At 36.9% G+C, this 19,654-nt stretch overlaps 1 protein-coding gene across 1 annotated transcript in view; it reads left to right on the top strand.

The window, feature by feature from the left end:
• The window catches only part of KMO (kynurenine 3-monooxygenase), a 48,025-nt gene extending 34,856 nt beyond the window's left edge, over window positions 1-13,169 (top strand). The window contains exons 8-15 of the mRNA XM_004619015.2: window positions 1,437-1,508; window positions 2,441-2,562; window positions 5,813-5,960; window positions 6,676-6,733; window positions 7,589-7,671; window positions 10,552-10,653; window positions 10,745-10,804; window positions 12,601-13,169. Of these exons, the coding sequence (XP_004619072.2) occupies window positions 1,437-1,508; window positions 2,441-2,562; window positions 5,813-5,960; window positions 6,676-6,733; window positions 7,589-7,671; window positions 10,552-10,653; window positions 10,745-10,804; window positions 12,601-12,774 (819 nt within the window). The 3' untranslated portion in view covers window positions 12,775-13,169. The remainder of the gene's footprint in view (window positions 1-1,436; window positions 1,509-2,440; window positions 2,563-5,812; window positions 5,961-6,675; window positions 6,734-7,588; window positions 7,672-10,551; window positions 10,654-10,744; window positions 10,805-12,600) is intronic.
• The last annotated feature ends 6,485 nt before the right edge of the window (window positions 13,170-19,654 follow it).

The raw sequence follows: 19,654 nt of genomic DNA, 5'->3' as shown, positions 1-19,654 counted from the left end.
TAGTTTTTGTTGGACATTTAAAGTAATCCAACTATTCAGTAGGCATTCTTATCAAGCATATGAAAACTGGCAGTAGGATAATCATGAGTTTGCAGTCAGCTATATGTAGGTGTGAAATCTACATGTAATATTGACAGCTTTTTAGTGTTGATACTAATTTCTCTCTACCTCTTTGTATTCTCCATTTTTTAAAAAAATTTTTATTAGTGAATCACCATGAGGTACAGTTACAAACTTATGAACTTTCGTGTTTGCATTTCAGTCATATAGTGATCTTTTACCCATCCCTCCACCAGTGCCCATTCTTCTCCACCAATGTTCCCAGTATCCCTCTCACCACCCCTACACCATCCCCCACTACCCACCCTCCCTCAGCGCAGGGCTACCCCTAGAGTATTTAATATGCCAAAAACAGTAACAAGAAGTCCCACAATGGAGACGTTACTGGTGCCCGCTCGAGCAAATCGATGAACAATGGGATGACAGTGATACAGTGATGCAGTGATTTATATCTGATTGACTGTTATGTATGTTCCCCATATCTCTTGGTTTAGGATTGAAATTGGAATTCAAAAAAAAAATACAAACTTGAAATAGTTGGAAAAGATGGCATATTCATATGTATATAATACCCTTGAGAACGTCAAGTGTTCAGGTTAGTTAGGTTTTGGGACTCTTTGATCTACCCAAACAACCAATTCTTATTTCTGTTGTTGTTGCATTATCAGAGAGTCACTAGAGAAAGAGTTTTTCATTCATGTTATAAGAAGCAGGTAATGAAGCCATTTGTAAAATTTCGCATTTCCCAGGAAATTTAAGCAAGTAGTATCTCTGTCTATTATGTCCCCAAATAAAGTAAAAATTAAGTACAAAAACCATAATCACATAATATTATTTGTGTGATATGCAAAAATGTATATAAATTATGTCTTCATGTTTTATTGGAAGGCTTGAGCTATAGCTGGTAGTGTTCAGGGTCTACTCCTTGATCTGCTCTCAGGTGGTGTTTGAGAGACAATATGTGATGCTGGAGATCAAACTAAGATTGGTGGGTGGCAAGGCAAAGTGCCTTAACCCCTGTACTCTTTAGTTCAAATATTTATATATGCAAATATAAAATACACAAGAATATGTATATGTTTGTGTATATGTCTATGTTTGTATATGTGCCTGAAAATAGAGAGAAAATTTCTCATAACAAATTCTAAAATTTTGAATACTGCATGGTATTACAAACTCACTTAAGTTTATAAACTCAAGATATTTTTGATTGAGTTTATAAACAAAATATTTTCTAAGAAAGGTGTACTTTGTCATAATAGATGTGCATGTTATCATACACATACTATTTATATTACTATAAAAGCATTGAACATACAGTTTTTGTTATACTGTGCATTAAAACACTAATCAAAAAATGTATTTTTTTCTTGAAGTTTGCCATGGAACCTAATTATCTTCATATCTGGCCTAGAAATACCTTTATGATGATCGCACTTCCTAACAAGGTAATATAGAATTTTTTATCAACAATAGACTTTCATTTAAAATTAATATTTTTTTATTTTACTATTTACTGAGTACATGTATACCTAATGCCATTCAATTTAGTGATTTTAATTTCAAAAATTGGTTGTCACTAAGATAAAACTGAAAGAATTCCATGGGGGTGGGGAATATAATAAGTAACAAAAGTTCATGTGTGCTGGTACCTGATTTATCTCCCCCAAGATGGTATAGGAAGAAATGACTACCAGTTAAAGGAAAAAAATATATATATAGATAGATTGATTGATAATCTATTAAACAATACTTTCAGTGTTTAAGTTTGTAGTATATTAATAACATATATTATCCCAAAGGAGCATGGCTGTTCCTTCATTTGATCCTAAGTACTCTTTTTCTGAATATTAACTATTTATCTATTTTGTTTTTAATTTGTATTGATATCAATCCTGGCCTCCAATGACTCATAACACTGTCTTGAAAGGAACAATAGAGGGAAAGAAGGGAAAAATAAATTAAATCTATTAGTAACCTAAGGAGGATAGTGTTTCTTCAGTAAAAATTGCTGTAATTTACATGTAAATTTTTTTGTCTTTTCTTTTTTTGAAATAGAAAAGCTTTTTGGAAAATAGAAGGTAAAGGAACTCCCAAGCTGGGGAAAAACCTAGTATCGGCTAACTTCGACATGTGGAAATTTTCTAATAACCAAGTGATCTGGGAAACAACCCCGAGACTTGACAGAGGTTTACTTTAAAAGTGAGGGAGGAAAGAAAGCAAGGATGCATTCCCGTTTATGTGGACATTATTTCCCAGTGTCCTTGGTTGCAGCAGGAACCCTGTGATTGTTGAAAATAGAACCTTGTGATTTAAGATGCACCTTTAGGATAGTATTGCCTGATGCCCATTCTCTCAACTGTGCCTTTTCTTCTCACAGAACAAGTCTTTCACATGTACCTTGTTCATGCCCTTTGAAGAGTTTGAAAAACTTGTCACTAGCAGTGATGTGCTGAATTTCTTCCAGAAGTACTTTCCAGATTCCATTCCTCTAATGGGAGAGTAAGTTTCAAGATGCAGTTGTGTCTGTGGTTCCATTGGTCTGCATAATTCAAACAGAGGTTATCTACTTTATTTTAGTTTTTGAACAGTGTGAGCAGTTGTGGGCCTGAATCATAAATATAATGAGAGCCAAAGTCTAAGCCAGATTTCAACTTGGTAAACTTATTTGACCTACTGCCCCCTTTTCAAAAAAAATAAAAATCCATCAGTGTCATTCCCCAGAAGTCTAACCTTCTTTAATGGGACTAACAGAATGTGACTATCTCCACCAACCGCAGTTGCACTGAGGCAATCACTGCCCTTCAGGATCTTTACAGGGCCTTAGGGGGCATATCAATTACCTTGATAAACATTATTCCAAGCAATGCAATGTGAGCAGAAACTGAAAAATCACAATCCACATTAGTTTCTTTGAGAGTCACCAATGTCCCTTGGTCTTCTTTATCATATACAGGCTCTTGCATCTCTCAGGGCTTGGTGTGTAGGTAGCCCCCAAATAATCATGTAACCATCTGCTTTATTATCCAGGAGCCCTTGTGGCCCATGCCAATATCACTCTCCATATGGACATTGTCATTTGTTCTTTTTCAGTGTCCGGTGTTTCTGTTCCCATGGTCTCTCTTCTCGAATCCTTTTTTACATTCGGCCTTCAGTGATTCCCATCTCCACTGAAGTAGCACAATATTGCAAAAATTAAACAAGTTTTAGGACTGTTTCTGCCCTTACTTCCTAGAACCTCAATTTTGTTTTAATGGGCCTCAAGATACCTCCTTCAATGATACCTGAAAATTAAATGAGCCAGTTATGTGAAAGAAATACCCACTATCAATTCATAGAAAATCTTTCTTTCTAAAAAATTCTTTCCTGTACACTAATTCAATGTATTGGTCACCACTTTTTACTCTTTTTAATTTTGGGTCAGTGCTGAGGGCTTACTCCAGGGTCTACATTTTGTGGGGCTCAATCCCAGGGACTTGATACAGTAGCATACAAAGCAAGTGCCTACTAGCCATATTAACTTTCCAAACTTAGTAATGTTTTCAATTCCACCTTTGAAGGAAAATCTCTGCATACCAAATTAAGCCCTTTTGTACTTTTAAAGCTCATTCTACAGCTATTTGTCTTTCCTATCAGATTTAAGATCCTTAAGGGTGTGTAAGCTCTTCCTATAGTTTTCATGAAATTTTGTAGATGACTGGAAAAACTAGGTTGATTACAACTGTTTAATTTTGTGTTTGAGGAGCCTTCTAAGTAATTCTCAAATGTTCTGAAGTTCATTCCTAATGATATTCAGCCAATCTAGCTAGATGATTTGATACTAGGGCCCAGAGTTGTAGTGATGGCAGTACCAGGAGATGCCTCACTTGATCAAGCTCAGAGACCTCAAGATCAACACACAATAATATTCAGGTGTATTTTTGCAGTACAAGAGATGAAATTCAGGTCCTTGAAAAATCATACTGTGCTCCCATGGCTCCTGGTTATTCCTTCAGCCTTCAGCTGTCCATTTCTAATACATAAAAATTTCATTTTAATTTTTATTTGGTTATCACAATATCATTTAATATTCCACATAAATGCATAATAAATCAATGTGTTTGAAAATTGCATGACCCAGTGGAAAGGGGAGCCGCTGAGCAGGGATAATTAGTCACAATAATGTTATCATCATCACTGTTACTGGCTGAGTAAGTCTGTGGGGTTAGTGAAGCTGTGAGTGGGGGGTGTCAGATAAAATCTGTCAGACAAAACACTCTCAATCTCACTAAGACAGTCATCAGTCATGGTTCTTAGACTGAGAAGTCACGCTCTTCACAGGAAAAGAAAGTCACTCACAAATATTTCCTAGGTTTGCTGTCCATTCTTGTAGGAGAATTTCAGGAGAAACAAAAATACTTTCATTAAATGATTATGGGAGAGAAGAGAAACAAGGGAGAACCACTAAAGGAAAGAAATTATGCCCAAAGTTGGAATGTGCAAGCAACCCTAGAGTGGAGTATACTGGGGTTGCTTTTGCAAAGCTGATTACAATAAGCCTTTTCTAATCTGTCAAGTGTTTGGAACTTTCTGTGCCAAGAAGAGTCCTTTGGTAGAGCATCACTGTCAATGTCACTGTCACTGTCATCCCGTTGATCATCGATTTGCTCAAGTGGGCCCAGTAGTGTCTCCAATCATCCTAGCCCTGAGATTTTAGCAGCCTCTTTACTCATCCTTCCCAATGGTGCCAAATTAGAGGCTCTTCAGGGTCAGGGGAATGAGACCCATCATTGTTACTGTATTGGCATATGAATACGCTACAGGGAGCTTGACAGGCTCTTCCCCGTGCAGGCAGTAAACTCTCGGCAGCTTGCCAGGTTATCCAAGAGGGAGAATTAGGCTATCAGAGATCAGGCTTCTGGGAGCTTGGTTTTATAGTATCTGGATGTTGGCCATTGATGGGATTATATGGCGCCAGGGGCAGTTAAATTCATATAGAATAATAAACCCCCTCGAATAGTAAAGCAATTCTTGGGGAAAAGAAGACGGGAGGCATCACCTTCCCCAACTTTAAACTGTACTACAAAGCAGTAGCAAGTAAAATAGCATGGTATTAGAATAAAGACAGCATTGCCAAGGGAAAAAACAAAAACAAAAAACAAAAACCATGAGATCTCGTGGCCCTCAGTCAGAATCCTTTTTTGTTCATTTTTTAATTTTGGGCCACACCTAGTGATGCTCAGTAGTCAATTCTGACTCTGCACTCAGGAATTACTCCTGGTAGTGCTCAGTGGACCATATGGGATGCAGGGAATCAAACCCAGGTTGACCAGTGCAAGGTAAATGTCCTACCTGCTGCACTATCTTTATGGCCCCTCATCCAGAATCTTAGTCCAAATTCTTGGTATTGGACTAATGTACAGACTGATGACAGTAAACTCTTCATATTTTGGGAATTCTTGTTTTTATTGTCACTATAATTGCCTATTTTATAATAAAATTTAAATAAATATTACAGGCATATTTCAGTTTTGTGACAGACGAATTTATTCTTTTTAGATGTAATTAACACTGCTGCAAGTAAAATGTATTTTGAATAATAGGGTATCAGATTTGGAAGAAACACATTTTTTATTTTCTGTTTACTTGGATTTATTGTTCATCATAAATTAATATCCTATAGTAAAACTATTGGTAAATCTGAAGGAATCCTGCAGAATTCTGCAATACTATTAATGTAGCCTCTCTACCTTCTGTTTATTTTCCTTTGAAGGCAAGCCCTGACACAAGATTTCTTTCAGTTGCCTGCCCAGCCCATGATATCTATAAAATGTTCTTCTTTTCACTTTAAATCCCACTGTATGCTGATGGGAGATGCAGCTCATGCTATAGTGCCCTTTTTTGGGCAAGGAATGAATGCGGTAAGTTATTCTCCCTGTGTGTTCATAAAAAAAAAATTTAGGATCAGACACTATTGTAATGTTTTTAATTGTAAAATCTTACCATGTAATCTGTGAGAAAACAATCAACTCTACAATCATAACAGCTGTCTAACTAGACTGATCACTAACCATAGTGAATATATTGGCTTATTTGATTCAGTAATCTAATGTAGAAAAATCATATAGCATAAAATAGTCCTCTGCTCACTTAGAAATAATATTAAACTTGAAATTTTGAAAACTATTAATGCTTCCAGACTATATTTTTAAAAATATAACATTTTCTTATATATAACTTGCCAGCAAGATAATTCAAGTGATAGAGCATATGCTTGGGTCTTGCAAGTTAGACCCCTGACAATACGTGCACCTCAGCTACCCAGCACCATAAGTGTGACCTTATAAAAAGAAATCAACATTAAAACTATATGTTACTAAATATTATACATAAATGCATATTAGTAGCACCCACATATAATTAATAGAACCATCTCAAGTATGCAGTTCATGGAATTTTATTCATAATTCAATTTTATTCATAATTCAGAATAACTTCATAATTCAATGTAAGTCAATATTTGTGTGCTGCTTGATGATAAAATATCCTACTAGTTGTACTCACCATGGAAGATCTGTTCAAAATTGCTAAGAATCTATTACTACCAGTTTATTTTTCATAATTTTCTTATTTTAGGGCTTTGAAGACTGCTTGGTTTTTGATGAATTAATGGATAAGTTCAATAATGAGTTTAGTAAGTAAATGTTCTCAATTGGTTATGAACTAGTTAATGATTAATTGTGGACCTATTTTTTAATCTTAAGCATACCAACCTATGATGCATACTCCATGTCTAGAATAATAAATTATTCTACTAACATTAATTGTATTGTTATCATTGTTGTCCAATGTTGTTCAATGAAGCATCCAATCAGAGAAACACAGTTTAAGGTCCTACATGGAAGTTTCTGCATTAATCCACATAAAGTCCTGAGTACCAGTTTGGTGAAGGACTCTTCTTATCTCTCCTTTGAAATCTAGGTAATATGCGCTCTCTGTACCCCCTATAACATACACTTACACATACCTTTTCAAAAGCTTCAAAGTCCTCTTGCTTTTTAATTTGTCGGAGATTTCACAAGGAATTCAGCTAATATTGCAAGCATAAACTAATAACATGTGCCCACAGAATAATGGAGGGGAAAGCTTACGATAAACCTAATGATGTATCTTAAGTACAATAAAACACATGTGAATGGAAGCAAGGATGAACAAAAAGAAAGGTAGCAAGATCTAAGAATATATTGTATAAACTTCTTTATACTTGTGAAATACAGAAAAAATTATTAATCAAGCAAGCATATATTAGTTTTACTAATATCAATTAGTAATACAGAAAAATTACTAATCAAGCAAGTATATATATGTCTTACTTCATAACATGTATGCCCTTACATTATTGCTTGCTATTAGTTACACAGCTGATTAGAGAATACACTTGCAGTAAATACAACATTTAGTTTAATCTGTGCAGAATTCAGCATATTATAGACTATAATAGCACATTATAGACTATTTTGGAAAATATATATTATTTATTGATTTCCAGGTCTGTGTCTCCCTGAATTTTCAAGAATGAGAGTTCCAGATGATCATGCAATTTCAGACCTATCAATGTACAATTACATAGAGGTGAGTAATTAAATTTAGCTCTAACCCAGAAGCTCATTCACTGATAATTTCATTAAATGTTTCCTTTTTCTTTTCTTTCAGCCCCATCTCATGCATGATGTCTATAATAGGTACAGAAGAACATACTAACACACCCACACCATTTTATACATTTGAGTAGATTGTGACTGTGGACCAGAAGTTTTCAAAGTTATTTGGCCTACTTCCACCTTTACAAAACAAAGAAACAAAATATCCACTCAGTATCTATAAAAATCTACCCTTCCTTAAGCAAAACAGTCAAAGCAAAACAGAAAGTGCTCCCAGTTACGCCTGAAGCTTCGACCACAATCCTGGAGATTCCCAGTGCACCTCAGGCGGTGGCATTGTCACCCAGTTTCAGAAACACTGATCTAGATTATGACTCACACATATCACCTCCACCTATCTTTCAGAGACACTTAGGAGATGAAAAAGATGAAGAAATGTTTGGTTGCAATCTTTAATAATTCATAGGTTCAAGCCTTACATATTTGGTAGAGTTAGTATTATGACATTTTAATGTAAATATAACCTTGATTCTGTTCACTTACTAGAAAAGACAGAAATGTTAAATGACTTTTCCTTTTTTTTTTTTTACTTAAAAAAATTGTTTTTCAAATGCCCATAGGAGTCAATTACTGACAAACAAGCCAAGGTCAGACCAATCCACATCTGCTCAGCAGAGCAGAGTATTCAAGGACAGGCTCTAAACCCAAGACAAACATCCAGAGCACCTGGGTGAGAACTGTTCCAGGAGTTAGAAGAAATTAAACTCAGAGTCTTGATCAAGAGTATCCCGGTGTCCTTTGCTCCTGCTGCCAGGCGAGACCAGTAGACCTCCGGCTCTCCTGTCTGGCGGCCTCACCTACGGGCTGCACCTGGGCGGCATGAGCCTTGAGTGAACGCAAGGCTTCCCGCCGCTGAGCTTCCATGAGCTCCCAGTAGTGCCCAAACACAGAGCAAACCAGCTGTCTCTTCCGGGCCAAGAGGGTCTTCCGCTGCGAAAGGCTTGACTTGCTACAGAGCGGGCTCTTTCCCTTTGGGGTTGGGTCTCTGCATCTTCAGTGCTAGCTCCAGCTGCTCCACGCACCAGGCCAGTTCCCTGGTGAGCTGCTCCTCCTGCTCTTTGCATTTTGGAGGCCTTTCTCTAGGATCAGCTCTTCTGAGACCTCTCTCTCTCTCTCTCTCTCTCTCTCTCTCTCTCTCTCTCTCTCTGCCTCTGTCTCTCTGTCTCTCTCTGTCTCTCTCTGTGTCTCTGTCTTGGTCTCTGTCCTGTCTGTGTCTCTGTGTCTCTCTCTGTCTCTGTGTCTCTCTGTGTCTCTGTCTTGGTCTCTGTCCTGTCTCTCTCTCTGTGTCTCTGTCTCTCTGTCTCTCTCTGTTTCTCTGTCTCTGTCTCTGTCTCTGTCTCTCTCTCTCTCTCTGTGTCTCTCTCTCCAGTGACTTACTGGTAATAGAGGGAACATATGGTGGAGGGAATTGAATTGCATGTGAGAGCCTCATCACATGCAAAACATATGTTCCAGTCATTTAAACCATCTCCTTGAGCTAACTTTTCTACTTTTAACATTATAAAATTCAAAATTACAGCAGCATTGACTATCCTTGAGAGCTTATTTTGGAGATTCTAGTAGAAGAGAGCAGCTACCCTCAGTGGAAGAATAGTCACTCTCTATTCTGGGAAAAACAGCACACAGCTTTGGAAGGGAAGTATATGGATAGTGAGGTCAGAAGGGGACACCCACTTAGCCCACCAAATTAGCTGAACCAACCTTGGTGATCAGTGGAGTGACAGATGTCACAGCTAAACTGCTCTCACATCCAGCACTATCCTTTGACACATAATGTACCTAAAAATGTAATACCAAAGAAATTCATGATTAGAATATCAATACTCTGAAGAAAACCGCAATTCCATTTTGAATCAGTCACATTAAAATTATAGCTTAATATCTATAGTTTGTAAATAATCAAATGAAAAAATTTTCAACATGGGTTTTAAAAGAGTGTGGTTATTTTCTATCTTAAAAACAGAAAGTCATAAAATAAACTTCCACTTAAACAGAATTGTTTCAGATGTGATAAAAGGAAATTTGATAAAATGCTAAAAGGCCTCATTCATTTTGCCTACGTCAGTGGTTTGTACTTAAGAACTATATTTGTCCTGAATATGTTGTAAATCAAGGCAAAATACCTTTAAGCGGACCACTTCTTGTGATAAACAATATTTCAGACTTACCAAGAAACGAAGCTGGTCAAATGTTTTGGCTTACAGATAAGATGTTGATCCAGTTGAACAAACACCTTGCTGAAATTGTTTCTCATATCTACTTCTGAGCAAAATAGTCACCTAACAGGTATAGCATAATTGCTCTCATTTTCAAAGCAATATCCTACTGACATTTATTGAAAAAATGTGAGTTTTATTATTATTATTATTATTATTATTATTATTCACCACGGAAGAGCCTGGCAAGCTCCCTGTGGCATATTTGATATGCCAAATACAGTAACATTAACAGCCTCATTCCCCTGACCCTGAAAAGAGCCTCTAATCATTGGGAGAGACTGTAAGGAAAGGCTGCTTAAATCTCAGGGCTGGGACAAATGGAAACATTACTGGCACCTGCTCGAGTAAATCAATAAACAATGGGATGACAGTGGTACAGTGGTACAGTGATATATTATTATTATTATTATTATTATTAACATTTACTAAGAAGAATTGAGACTGATTGTTTCAGAAAGAAGTTAGTATTTTGTTAGTATTTTGCGGTGAATGGAAAAAATGTAATAACAGATTACAGTAAAGAAATAGTTACTTTGTTTAAAGTATTCTGTAAGAATTTTACACTATTGCAGATGCGAGCACATGTCAACTCAAGATGGTTCATCTTTCGAAAGAACATAGAGAAATTTCTTCATGCTATTATGCCATCTACTTTCATTCCTCTATATACTATGGTAAGGTTTGAATTTAAGATTTTTACTTATTTCAATATTTTGTATAACTATCACAAAATTCGCCAAAACATCTTTTGAAACTTCTTTACAGGTTACCTTTTCCAGAATAAGATACCATGAAGCAGTGTTGCGCTGGCATTGGCAAAAAAAGGTTGGAACAGATTATTGCTTTCAAAAATATCTGACACATTAAAGTTAATAATATTGGGGGCCAGAGCGATAGCACAGCGGGTAGGGCATTTGCTTTGCACGCGGCCGACCCGGGTTCGATCCCCGGCATCCCATATGGTCCCCCAAGCACTGCCAGGAGTAATTCCTGAGTGCAAAGCCAGGAGTAACCCCTGAGCATCGCTGGGTGTGACCCAAAAAGCAAAAAAAAAAAAAAAAAAGTTAATGATATCATGGGTCATGTAATTTTGATTATCTTTATATCAGAAAAGTAAGGAAGTTATATGACACCTGCCAAATATCTGTATTTTAGGTAAAAATATACAAGTGAAAATGTCCTGGGAAAAAAGAAATTCTAATGACTAGAATAGTAAAAATGAGGTACAGTGGGATCATTTAAAAAAATTTATTTGGGATGGTGCTGGAGATTGAACCATAGTTGGCTATTCTCAAGGCAAACTCATTACTTGTATACTATCTCTTCAAAGAAAGAGTTTTAATAGGGAAGAAATATTTTAGAAAAGGTAGGAGTATTTCTAACTATTTTAGACATGAAGACATGATTTAAGAATTTTATTTAACAATTCACTTTTGCTTAATGTGATATTTTATCGACTTAATTTATAAAATTGGACAATTGATCACTTCTCACACACTATTTGATTCTAATAAGGCTATTATACATCTGTATAAAGTGTATTAATCTGGGGTGGTTAACAAAAATAGATGCCAATGAGTAACATTTGTATACTAGTTCTTCCACTTTGGAAACTTTGAAACTGCATATAAAAATAGTTTTGTTTAGTTTGTAAACAAAGAAGTTTGGAAGTGACTAATAAGTAGTGTCTGTACATAGCACGGGTCTAATAAGGACTTGACCTAGAGGAGAGACAAATCCCATCCCTGACAGAAAAGTCAAGGACTGTAGACTGGTGGCTGCTAGGAATTTGACAAGTATTTCAATGAAGCTGGAAAGAATTACATATGTGTAAGGTTGGGCAGAGGTGGAGTTGGAAAAGTTAAGTGGGGTCTTAAACACTTTGAATATTATCTTAAAGAGAACTAGAAAAGAAAGAAGATCTGTAATTCAGATGCATATTTTTAAAAGGAGACTGCTCTGATAAACTTATATTGGAAGAAATCAACATTTATTTACATATAGGTAAATAAAAAATGTCCCTGCCCCCAAGAAACTAAGAGTCTAATAGGGAGAAACAGAATGAAACTAAATTTTCAGCATGCACGATTATGAGTGCAGTGATAAGAGGTCAAATTATAGGGAAGACTCTTCACTCCTACCAAACCCTGACTAGAACAATCCTTTATTGTCTACTGCCACTTTATTTCCCAGTGGCAGAAAAGGATCATGTTTAATAACTGTGTATGTCTTCTGAATTACAGAGACCGTATGTCCCTCAGTCTTCTCATGGGTGCTTTTCGCAGTGTCTGTAAGAGAATGAATTATTTTGACTTTGGCACAGTGTTTTCCTAAAATAGCCTTCATAAATCTTTTTTTAATGCATGGTGTTTTTTTTTCCTGGTGGTACAAAGACCAACTGCTAAGAATTCTTCATAGAAAACAAAAGAATCCAGAAGTTTCTGCAGAGAGAGGGAGGGAGGAAGCAACTGAAATCTTCATACAAATGGTTATGCTATTAAGTTGTCAATTCTGGTTTTAGAATAAAGAGGAAATTGTGCATAATGTCATTTAAGAATGGGATTTATCTTAATATTTTAACCTCTGGACAAATAAAATGAATGTTCTTATTGTATTTACAGGTGATAAACAAAGGACTACTTTTCTTTGGAACGCTGACAGCCGTTGGTAGTACTTACCTTCTAATACGCTCCATGTCACCAACACCCCTGAGCTATTTGAGAAGTCCAAGGGACTGGGCCACTTACATTCATAATACAGGTCATATTTCCCTGAAAATGCCATGGGGCTACTAGAATAAATTCCTTTTTTCATCAACAAGTAAATAAAGGCCCTAAAGTAGCAAATTCTTGATTTTTCTATAACCAAATTTAGGAGTCAAACTATGTTTTTGTCATCATATTGAATTTGCTAAAGGATGATGTTTGACTTTCTTTTTTTTTTTTTGCTTTTTGGGTCACACCCGGCAATGCACAGGGGTTACTCCTGGCTCTGCACTCAGGAATTACTCCTGGCAATGTGCGGAGGACCATATGGGATTCTGGGAATCAAACCCAGATCAGCCGCATGCAAGGCAAATGTCTTACCTGCTGTTCTATTGCTTCAGCCCGATATTTGACATTTTATATTTAAATTCAATGTGAATGTTCTATCTGTTCACTGCAGTAACTGGAAAATTTTCTTTAAGTTGCAACATTACTTCCCTACAACAATATGAATTCTAAATATAAATTTACATGCCAAAATTTCTGTCTCAATTTTCAAAAAGTAAAGCCCCAGAAGTCTGGAGGAAAACAGTTATGGCAATTTCCTTTAAAAATACAATAAAAGTCACTATAGAGTTGGCATGCTTGGAACAAAAACTTTCCTTCTTGCCTATATGCTAATTTCACTTTTTCTACTCTGATGGAATTCATCTAAGTACATGTTTTAGCTTCATTTAATGAAACTGGAAGTGTAAATGAATGTAAAAAGGAATTCAAAAAGAACTACAAAGAATTAAATGAGTATGTTTTATTTCCCAGTTGTTAAATGTTAATATTACTTTCTGAACATGAGTGTGTGTATGTGTGTGTATGTGTGTGCGTGTGTGTGTGTGTGTGTGTGTGAGAGAAAGAGAGAGAGAGAGAGAGGGAGAAAGAGAGAGAGAGGGGAGACAGAGACACCATTAATAATATATTTAAAAATGAATGTGAAGACTTTACTTTCGAATTAAATATGTACTTACACAAAAGAGGGGGAGATATTTTCATAAAAATTTGAAGTCATGCATAAGGTTTTTAAAAGCTCATTAAAAGAAACAGTAACACTGTCTTTAGTTCTTTCTTCTCTAAGAGATGATTTGAGTAATTAAAAAACCTTTCTTAAATTTGGAAATTTTGACTTTTAAAAATCCCTGTTTAGAATTTCCCAAGGCTGTGGTGTTGGAGGGAACAACTCTAGAACTCTCCAGGGGAATGTTAGTGGCCTCGAGTGCAATTGGGAGTCACCATCCTTTTATTCCTTTAAAGAAGGAGGATTTCTAGAGGGGCACTGAAAGGTTTTTTTTCTTTTTTTTTTTTCTGAAAAGGAGGTGGTAGACCTAACAAGTTTGGGAACCTTGAGCTTTAACAATGACCTATGGAAAGGTGGTGTCTTTACTAGCATTGATCATTAATTATTCAGTGCTTTAACTGAGGAGAGGTAAAATTTCTATAACATTTTATCTGAATACAGTTTTCAACTTAGTTTCATCCACATTCAACTGTTAATTGAACTTTTGTTTGTTTGCTTGGAACACCTTTGACAAATCTAGAGCTGCTGATAAAACTACAAAAAATTATTTATTTATTTACTTATTTATTTAGTTTTGGGGCCACAGCTGGCAATTCTCAAGGGTTTCTCCTGGCTCTGCATTCAGGGTACCATATGATATCTCAGGAATCAAACCTGGGTTAGCAAGACAAGCTCCCTACCCACTGTAATGCCTCTCCAGCCCCTAGAAAATTATTTAAAATTAACTAATAGGTGAGAATAAAAATGCCATGTTCTTGTTTTGAATTGAATTCATGGAAATGCTTCATACATGTAGATTTCCTTATCAATGACAGATCACACATACAACTATGGGCCCAAAATTCTTATTGTCTAATAGATAACACAGTCACCACCATATTATTATACAATGTTACTATGCTCTTTTTTTCAGTATTTACCAATGCTATTGATATATTCGCCTTTCCTTATGTTTAATAAATTGCCTATAGTTCTGTTCATTCTAAACTCTAAGCTAACAAATTCACTTTCAGCATTGCCAGTTAGAAACCATATTAAGTAACTAACCTGGATGAAAAATTTACTTGAAACTATACCATAAAGCTATACTAATCAAAACAGTATGATAATGAAATTAAATATAGAGTCTTTGATAAATAGTCTATAAATAGAGTACCCAAAGACAAAGCCCCAATTTCCAGTCAACTTATTTTGATGAAAGCGGTTGATACATGAAGTAGAGTGAATTTCTTCAATCAATGATGTTGGGGAAGCTAGATAACCACATGTAAAAAAAAAATGAATCTGTACTTACATCTCACATTTTATACAAAAAAATTTGAAATGAATCAAAGACCTTAAGGACGACCGAAAATCTATTATAATACACTGAGGAAAACATAGACAGAACTCTCCAAAATTTGAACCTCAACTGGTGTCTTCAATGATACTATTCCAAAGGAAATAGAAACAATAGTAAGCAGGGGCCAGAAAGATGGAACAATAGTAAGTCACTTAGCTTGGACGCAGCTGACCCAGGTTCAATCTTAGACACCCCATTTGGTCCCGAGAACCACCAGGATTGATCCCTGAGAGCAAAGCCAGTAGTAAGCTCTGAGAAGCATTTGGTATGACTCAAAAACAAAAAAATTAAGAAATAGAAAACAAAAGGGACTACAGAGAAAACAGAGTTTCTGCATAGCACTAGATAAAACTGAAAGACAGCCACTAAATAGGAGAAAATATTTGCACTCAACAATCAAATAGAAGTCTAATATGTAAAGAACTTACAAAGATCAGCAACAAAAATAATTCCAAAAACCCTATCAAAAATGGGGGATTAAGTAAAGACAGGTACATTAAAAAAGTGTTCATCACTTATTTTCAGAGAAGCGCAATCAAGATGACAAGTATCTTTTCTCACTGGTGATGGAAGTTACTAATAAAAACAAATGGAAACAATCTGTGTTTGGTAGGAATGAGAAAAAAGAATTCTCATCCATTTATAGTGGTAATTTTTTCTGGCTTAAACCCTATGGAAAACAATATAAAGACTTTTCAGAAAATTAAAATAAAGCTGCCATATTACCCAGACACTTTGCTTCTTAATACAAAAGTATTCATTAAAAATGACATTCATTCAAAATGCAGTTCTTAGAACAGCAACTAGGATATGAAGTCAACCTAGGTGCCCAATGACAGATAAGCATTGCTTTAATTTGATGATCTCAATTAAAATTTTAATTTAATAAAAATTTTGGCACCTAAGCATTGCTGGGTGTGGCTCCAATACAGAACAATTAAAAATTAAACAAAAAATTTAATGAGCCAGAAAGTACAGTGAGGAGTGCATTTGCCTGCACACACCAATGCAAATTCTATTCCTGGCATTGTATAGGATCCCTTGAGCATCACCAGTGGTAATTCCTAAGTGCAGAGCCAGGGCTAACTCCTGAGAATCAACAGATGTGGCCTCCAAACAAACGAAAGCAAAAAAAATGGACTATCTACCTCATATCTAGGATATAAAGAAACATAGTAAGAAGACAAAAAAAAGGCCAAAGGCAACTGAAACTGAGAATTGGTTTTTAGTGTGAAGCATATCGCTGCAGGGGAGATGGAGTACAACAGGTTGGGGTTGGGTAGAGACACCTGGATAATAGTAGACAAAAGTGCTATATGGAATCATAAAGTTTGTGAAATCATAGTCAAACCCATACTGAAAAACAAGTAACTGGGAGGTATCTCACTACGTAAATTGAAGTTATATTATAAAGCCATAGTGATAAAATAAGCATGGTACTGGAACAAAAACTCTCTGACCAGTGGATCCGAATAAAAGATACAAACATAAACCCCCTTACATATGTTCCGCTAACTTTTGACAAAGTTGCTGGGAGCATGAAACAGAATAAAGACAGCCTCTTCAACAGCTGGTGCTGGGAGAATTGGATAACCACATATGAGAAATTAAAGCCGGATCCATTTCGCACACTTTACTCAAAAGTCATTTCTAAGTGGATCAAAGACCTTAAGATAAAGGAAAGTATATCTAGATCTAGATATTAAAAATCTAGATCTAGATATAAAAAATCTGGATCTAGATATAGATATAAAAAGTATCCAAGATCTAGATCTCAAAGGAGTCTTCTACAATACAGTGGCATTGGCAAAGGTTACAGAATCAAAACTACACAAGTGGGACTACAGCAAACTTAAACGTTTCTGTGTGGGAAAAGAAGGGAGACATCACGACATCGGCAACTATCGCCCAATCTACCTGCTGTCTGTCGTCTACAAGTTGTTCACTCGTGTCATCCTGAATAGAATAGGCAGAACACTAGATGAAGGACAACCATGCGAGCAAGCCAGGTTCCAAAGGGGATTCAGCATGATAGACCATATCCACACAGTGACCAAATTCATTGAAGTTTTGCTAGAGTTCAAGATGCCACTCTGTCTAACGTTCATTGACTTAAAGAAGGCCTTTGATTCTGTTGAGACTAAAGCAGTCATCAAAGCCCTGGCCAAACAAGGTGTTCAAATTCAGTATATCAAAATCCTCCAGGAGCTGTATTGTGGATTCACCACCAGGATCTCACCATTCTACAAGGAAGTGATCATTGATGTAAAAAGAGGGGTTCGGCAGGATGATACCATTTCACCAAAACTCTTCAGTGCCACCCTCAAGAACATCATGTGACGACTGGAATGGGAAGGAATGGGAGTGGAGATAGACAGTCGGCAATTACACCACCTCCGCTTCGCTGATGACATAGTTCTCATAACGCCAAACATTAGCCAAGTGACACAAATGCTGGCCAACGTCAACCACGAGTGTGGAAAGGTCGGATTGCAACTGAATCTCAACAAGACGATGCTCATGAAAAACGAACTAGTCCCTGAAGCTCCATTTGCTCTCAATGGAACGAGCATCTCCGAATGCAGCAGCTATGTGTACCTGGGTCGAGAAATCAACATGAGGAATGACTTGGTGCCAGAACTGTGCAGGAGGAAGAGAGCAGTGTGGAATTACTTCAAGAGCATCAAAGAAGTGGTTAAGAGAATGAAGAACCTCTGACTCTGGGCACATCTTTTTGATTTCACCATTCTTCCTGCACTAACATACGCCTCAGAGACCTGGGCCCTAGGTCTCTAGGGAAAGCAGGATGAGAACACTATTCCGGTATCCCAAAGAAGAATCGAAAGAACTATGCTAGGAGTATCACATCTCACTCAAGTGAGAGAAGGAATCCGGAGTTCTGACCTCCGTCGACAATCAAGAATCAGGGACGCTGTCTCATTTGCCAAAGCATTAAAAATCAGACAGGCCGGTCATGTAATGTGATTCAGAGATGACCGCTGGACTAGAGCTGTTACCTTCTGGATTCCACGGGACGTCAGAAGACCTCGAGGCCACCCACCAACTAGATGGTCAGATTTCTTCGTCAAATCCCTGAATGAACGGTTTGAGGATCTTCCTGTTTGAGGATCCTCCAGAGCAAGCAGATATCATTGGTCTGCACTAACACGCAACAGGGACAAATGGCGACATTACTGGTGCCTGCTCGAGCAAATAGAAGATCAACGGGATGACAAGTGATACAAATGATGGCAAAAGAAACATGGACTATAAAAACTAAATTACACCTGCAGGGAGAAAGGAACTCTATTCATTGCTGGAGGGAATGCTGATTGGTCCAGCCTTTTTGGAAAACAATATGGACATTCCTCAAAAAAATTAGAAATTGAGCTCCCATTGACCCAGCAATATAATGTCTGGTTGTATTGGGGTCCAAAAATAGACAATAGAAACACCATCTGCATTTCTATCTTCATTGCAGCACTACTCACAATAGCCAGAATCTGGAAATAACCCAAGTGTCCAAGAACAGATGAATGAACAAAGAAACTATGGCACATCTACACAATAGCATACTACACAGCTGTTAGGAAAAATACAGTAATTAAATTTGCCTATAAATGGATGGACATGATGAGTATTATGATGAGTGAAATGAGTCAGAAGGAGAGGGACAGATACAGAATGACTGCATTCATTTGTGGGATATCAAAAAAATAGTATGAGACTAATAGCCAATGCCAGGGAAAACAGGGCCTAGGAGGACTGGTCAATGGTTGGAAATTACCACAAATTTGTGGGGGCAACTTCTGGGAATATATCCTGGAGATGCAAAAAAAAGTATAGTGCAATGACATATGCACTTGTATGTTTATGGCAGCACTGTTTACAATAGCCAGAATCTGGAAAAAACCAGAGTGTCCAAGAATAGATGACTGGTTAAAGAAACTTTTGTATATCTACATATTGGAATACTATGCAGCTGTCAGAAAAGATGAAGTCATGAAATTTGCATATAAGTGGATCAACATGGAGAGTATCATGCTAAATGAAAGAGTCAGAAAGAGAGGGACAGACATAGGATTGCACTCATTTGTGGAATATAAGGTAACAGAATGGGAGACTAACACCCAAGGATAGTAAAGAAAAGGACCAGGAAGATTGTTTCACGGCTTAGAAGCCAGCCTCACATGCTGGGGAGAAAGGCAGCTCAGATAGAGAAGGGACCACCAAGTAAAGGATGATTGGAGGACCGGCTCAGGATGGGAGATGTGTGCTGAAAGTAGACTACAAATCGAACATGATGGCCACTTAATACCTGTATTGTAAACCACAACAACTGAAAGGAAAGAGAGAGAGAAAGGGAATGCGCCTGCCACAGAGGTGGTTGGGGAGGGGGCGGGGGAATGGGGTGGTGGTGGTGGTGGGAGAGACTGGGAACATTGGTCGTGGAGAATGGGCACTGGTGGAGTGATGGGAACTCGATCATTGTATGACTGAAACATAAGCGCAAGAGTTTGTAAGTCTGTAACTCTACTTCATGGTGATTCATTAAAAAA

This window comes from Sorex araneus, chromosome 9, assembly GCF_027595985.1.
Source record: "Sorex araneus isolate mSorAra2 chromosome 9, mSorAra2.pri, whole genome shotgun sequence".
In the NCBI taxonomy this organism is placed as follows: Eukaryota; Metazoa; Chordata; class Mammalia; order Eulipotyphla; family Soricidae; genus Sorex; species Sorex araneus.
The sequence above is the reverse complement of the archived record's forward strand: the minus strand, read 5'-3'. Positions and strand labels throughout refer to the sequence as shown.